The sequence below is a fragment of the Equus quagga genome, chromosome 5 (assembly GCF_021613505.1).
Source record: "Equus quagga isolate Etosha38 chromosome 5, UCLA_HA_Equagga_1.0, whole genome shotgun sequence".
NCBI lineage: Eukaryota > Metazoa > Chordata > Mammalia > Perissodactyla > Equidae > Equus > Equus quagga.
In genome coordinates, this window is record NC_060271.1 from 17968020 (window position 1) to 17974047 (window position 6028).

Consider the following 6028-nt stretch of genomic DNA (forward strand, 5'->3'; position numbering starts at 1 on the left):
GCATCGGGATGTCCCATGAGATCTCCCCTCACCGCTGTCTCTACACCACCTCCTTTTCCATCATTACCAAAACTGCATGCGGTGAGTGCTGTCTTATGTTTCCTCAGCACTTAGTAAAGTGTCTGACACCATCCTAAGGAGTCAGTAAAAGTTTGTAGAATAAATGTGTGTAGTAAGTACGAACGCTCATTACTAGGAAGGAAGCAAAGAACATCTTAATACCTCATAGTGCAGAAATGCTGCAGGCTGTAGACACAAAAATTGGAGCGATACAATGTATGGAAAAATTAGCAAAGACAAAATTCCATTCAAAGAGATGAGGTGCTTCTGGCTCAGCTGAGAGGAGGGAGAAAAGCCAATCAAGCAAGTCCATTTTTGATTCTCCTCCGGACCAAAAGAGCAAATTGTCCCCCAAAATTATAACTTTGGAACACCGCAATTTATTCAGCACACTCAACTACTCATTAAGAGTCTAAGTACCAACATACTAGGATTATTTTCCATTCTCTAAGGTATACCAGGTGAGGAACAGAGGCATGGCTCTGAAACCTGATAAAACAAACAGCAGAAACAATAACGGCATATCGTTACATCTATAAAGGACTCGAAAACATTGAGAAAAACCTCGGAGCGATCATGGAGACTAAACTAAACACATCAATAAATATGTAAATCACAGGTTAGGACCCACTATGGCACAGAAATGGTCACACAACTGGCAAAAGAGACCACACGCCACATCTTCCTCGATCCTCTTCTACTCAAGGGACCAAACCTCCACTACAAGGCTCACCAGCCTCATTCCTGGTAGCACAATCCTCAAAGGAGTACAGAAGGGGCGAAAGGACGGCTTAAACGTCAAAAAAAAAAAAAAGCGCAAAAACCCAACCACCACGCGGCTCCGCAATCTCTAATCATGAAGCCCTAGACGCCTTTCAAAGCCAACTGTCATACCTTTTAAGGGACCAAGAAGATGTTCACTCCAAAGATAAGTCTCTGGCCACAACACATATCTCCGGATTATTCAGAAAAACCCAGGTTTTCCAGTTTGGAGATGTGCACTCTACTCAAAAAAGGATCTCCTGGCAGGAACGAGTAATCAATCCCTGAGGGGGCAATGGCGCTCCAACCACTCGGCCGGGGCACGGGCACCGGCGACAGGGCACGGCCCTTCCTGGGAGCCGCGGGGGCCCTCCGGGCTCCTCTGTCCGGCCCAGCGCAACCCGCCCTGGTGGTGGCCAAAGTCGGGCAGCGGCGGAGGGGGGCCAGCGGTTGAGCTTCCGAGCTGGGCCTTCCCGGCCCGGGGGCGCGGCGAGACACGGAGGTGGCGCCTTTCAGCGCGGTCCCGGCCGCGGCGTCGGCTCCGGGGCCTCTTCCCCCGGCCTCCCCGCCCCGCCGCCCTCGGCCAGCCAGTCAGCCTCTCACCTGGCAGAAGCTCCGGCAGTAGTTCAAAGATGAGACCTCCGACACCTCCTGCTCCCTCAGCTCTGTCTCTAGCTGCCACAGACACGGTCGCAGTCCCGGGGCTCCCGGCGCCGGAGATGCGGGGCGATGACCCCGAGCCATGGACTCCGTCTCGGTTCCGTCTCCGGCTCCGGCTCCCGCCGGAGCCTCGGCCCCGGCGGCGGCGGCTGCGGCGTCTCCCTTTCCGTCCGCCATCTTCCCACGGCCCAGCAGCGCGTAGGCAACCAAGCCACGTGACTCAGCCCTGGCCCCGCCCCCGGCCGCCCGCGCGTGCTGACGCACTCCCTAGCGACGCCGGCGCCCGCCGGATTCCGTCACGCGGCTTCGGGGCGCTCCTGCTCTCGGCGGCCCCCGCATCCGCCGCCCTGGCAACAGCCTGTCAACAACTGGCCAGAGGCGCGTTCCCATCTCAGCCCTGGCAGACCCTTTGGAGTCATGGGGTCGTGGAGCCACACATACCTGTAGACATGATCTAGATATGAGGGGGAGGACGTTTGAGCTGCGATCTGAAGAATGAGAGAAAGGTGCCCTGAGAAGAGCCTAGAAAAAAGCATCTTCCGTAGAAGGAAAATAAGCAGCAGAGGTTGTGAAGCCCAAATGAAGACCAGCTCCATGGGAACTTGATTTATAACAGAGATGTTTTTACAGGTCGGGAGGGAAAGGATGAACTCTTCAATAAATGGCGCTGAGATGGTTTTTCCAAAAAGGGGGAAAAAAGATTTCTACTCAAACCATATCCAAAAATAAATCCCAGATAAAGACCTCAAAAATATTTTTCAGAAAATACGAAATATCTTTACGATATCAAAATAGGGAAGAATTTCTTAAGATCCAAAAAACACAAACCATAAGGGAAAATATTGTTGAATTTGCCTTTAAATTTGTTAATTCTGTAATAAGTTTTAACAGACGGCACACAAAGACAAGCCAAAGATGATATTCACCATATATATAACCATAAAAGGGTTAATAGCCAAAAAAGTTCCCAAAATCATAAGGGAAAAAAAAGCAAACAATCCAATAGAAAAGTAGATAAGGATATAAAGAGATAGTTCACCTGAATGCCAATAAGCCCATGACAAGACATTTACCTTCACTATAACTATCAAAGTACCAACTAAAACAACAGTGAGGGATAATTCCATCCTCATCAGATTTGCACAAATTTTAAGTTAGTTCCATCTGTTAGGAAAATGGAACTTCTCTACTGCTGGTAGACATATAAATTGGTACATCACTTAGGAGAAGAATGTGTAATATTTAATAAACTTGATGATGCGCATGTCCTGTGACTGAGCAATTCCTAATAATAGTAATAATAATAATAATAATCGATATTCATTGAGATTTAATATGTGCCAGGCACTTTTCTAAGTTCTTTACATGTATTAACTCATTTAATCCTAACAATACTAAAAGTTACTATTATTACCCTCATTTTACAATTCAGAAAACAGAGGCACAGAGAATTAGTTAACTTGCCCAAAGTACGGAACTAGTAAGTGATAGTGCCCAGAATTCAGTCCCAGGTAGTCGGGTCCAGAATCTGACCTCTTAACCATTATGCTGCTGATATTCATTGCAGTACTATTTATAATGATAAAATATTGGAAACAACCTAAATGTTCAACAGTAGAGAGATGGATAAATAAATTGTGGTAAGTTCACACACTGAAATATTATACAGCCAGTAAGTGAATGAATTAAAACTGTATATATCAAAATAATAATTTTGGAAAACATAAAGCATGATAAAAAGAAAATGGCAAAGGCTATATATTATTGCATACTCTAAATTTTAAACAAATGCTGAAGTAGTAAAAGTATTAAAACAAGGGACTGCATAAGAATGGTACGTATCACCTTTAGAATGGCAGTTCCTGGGAAAAGAGGGGGGAAGGGAGGTGTAAGAAGAATTCACTGTAGCTGTACAATGTTTTAATTTTTTTTTAATCAGAAGTAAATATTCAATCAATCATACCAGGTGCATTGAGCACCTATTATGTGCTGGGCCCATTCCCGGGTAATGGAGATTCAGAGGAGAACATGTAGTTTACATTTTAATGAACAAATGTGGTTAAATGTCAATGTTATTAATATTCGTGTGTTAATTTTTTTTTTTTTTTGAGGAAGATTAGCCCTGAGCTAACATCTGCTGCCAATCCTCCTCTTTTTGCTGAGGAAGACTGGCCCTGAGCTAACATCCATGCCCATCTTCCTCTACTTTATATGTGGGACGCCTACCATAGCATGGCTTGCCAAGCGGTGCCATGTCTGCACCCGGGATCTGAACCTGTGAACCCTGGGCTGCTGAAGCAGAACGTGCACACTTAACCGCTGCGCCACTGGGCCAGCCTCTCATATATTAATTTTAATGTGTAAATCTGCATAGTGGGCACAGGGTTGTCTGTAATATTTTTCTCTGTACTTTTTTTGGTATTTTTACAATACAAATAATTAGGTTAAAAAAAAAAGGAGAGACGATCAGTGTATCTGGAGCATGGTGCATAAGAGGCAAAGTGGTGGAGATGAGGCCAGAGAAGGAGTAAAGGGCCAGATCATAAGGACTTATAGCGCAGGGTAAGCAACGAGGATTTAAAGTGAGACAGACGGATAACCACTGGAAAGTGTTAAGTGGTGGTATGACATCATCTGACTTACATTCTGGCTGCCATATGCAGAATAAGTGGTGGGAGGCAAGGATGAAAACAGAGCAGCTACTGCAGCAGTCCAGATGATAAAAGTGAAGAGATGAAGGATTCATTTTAGAAGTAGAACCAACAGGCTAATGCCTTGGTTTTGAGGAATGAGGGAAAGAGGAATCTGGAATGGCTACATGGATTTTGGTTTAAATGGTTGGCAATGATGCTGACTGAGAAAAATGAAGACTTAGGAAAGAACAGATTGGGGAAAAAGGGAGGGAGAACCAAGAGTTCTGTTGGGGACAGATTGTTTGATTTTCCTATGAGACGTCTAAATACAGATATCAGGTAGGCACTTGGATATACGACTGTGGAGCTTCAGAGAGGGCGGGGCTGGAGGTGCAGAGCTGTCCGTTGATATGTCCCCTGTTATTAGACAAAAAAAATCTTCCTTGACTTCACCACATCCTCCTCTAGTTTCCATCCCACTTTGCTCTCTTTCATAGAAAAACTCTTCTGAAGAGCTGGCCAAACCCTCTGTTTCCACTTACATTCTTTTCATTCTTGAACCATTTTCAGCCAGGTTTTCATCCTGACTCCTCACTAAAACTTCTCTTTTTAACATCACCAGTAATTACCACTTTTGCTGTGTCAAATGGTAAATTCTCAGGCCTGGTTTATCCACTCTCTTAGCAGTATTTGGCATTGTTTTTTTTTTGTTGTTTTTTTAAAGATTTTATTTTTTTCCTTTTTCTCCCCAGAGCCCCCTGGTACATAGTTGTATATTCTTCGTTGTGGGTCCTTCTAGTTGTGGCATGTGGGACGCTGCCTCAGCGTGGTTTGATGAGCAGTGCCGTGTCCGGGCCCAGGATTCAAACCAACGAAACACTGGGCCGCCTGCAGCGGAGCGCACAAACTTAACCACTAGGCCACGGGGCCAGCCCCTGGCGTTGTTGATCATTCCCCAACATTTCATTTTACTTGATTTCCAAGTCTACACTTTCTTCTGGTGTTTCTTCTTGGTTTCTTTTCTTGTTCTCCCTTCTCTTTCTGATTTCTAAATGCCCCAGGCATAAATGTCCGTCAATCTCTTTTCTATGTACACTCATTGATATACTCATCCAGCCTAATGGTATTAACTATTTATAATGGTTATAAATGGTATTAACCACTTATGTACTATTTACTGTATACTTATAACCATTAATACTCTCCTCAGGCCCAGGCAAAAAGGGGCCCTGCCTCCACAAATCTTAGTCCACCCCTCCACATACACAATATAACTATATTAAACAACACATAGAGGCCTCTATCATTCAAGATCCAGCACTTACCAAAAAGTATGACCCTAAGTATATGCTTTTATAACTAACACTGTTCAGGCTCCAGCGAACCTCTTCTCTCTATCTCTTGCTATGTCCTCAAAACTGAAAGCACCAAAAGAATTGAAAGCAGGGATTTGAACAGATATTTGTATACTCATATTCACAGCAATATTATTCATAATATCCAAGAGGTGGAAGCAACCAAGTGTCCATGGACAGATGAATAGATAAACAAAATGTGGTATATACATACAATGGAATATTACGCAGCCTTAAAAAGGAAGGAAATTCTGACTCATGCTATACCACAGATGAACCTTGAAGACATGCTAAGTGAAATAAGCAAATCAAAAAGAGACAAATATTGTATGATTCCCCCATACCTAGAGTACCCAGAATAGCCAAAGCCGTAGAGATAGAAAGTAGAACAGTGGTTGCAAGGGGATGAGGGGAGGGGAGAACACGGAATTAGTGTTTAATAGGTACAGTTTCAATTTGGGAAGATAAAGTTCTGAAGAAGGATGTGGTGATGGTTACACAACGATGTGAATGTACTTAATGCCACTGAACTATATCGTTAAAAATGGTGAAAATGGC

General features: G+C 44.1%; 1 protein-coding gene across 1 annotated transcript in view; it reads right to left on the bottom strand.

The window, feature by feature from the left end:
- The window catches only part of RLF (RLF zinc finger), a 71820-nt gene extending 70146 nt beyond the window's left edge, over positions 1 to 1674 (bottom strand). The window contains exon 1 of the mRNA XM_046661757.1: positions 1426 to 1674. Coding sequence (XP_046517713.1) covers positions 1426 to 1659 — 234 coding nt within the window. The 5' untranslated portion in view covers positions 1660 to 1674. The remainder of the gene's footprint in view (positions 1 to 1425) is intronic.
- Between the last annotated feature and the right edge of the window lie 4354 nt (positions 1675 to 6028).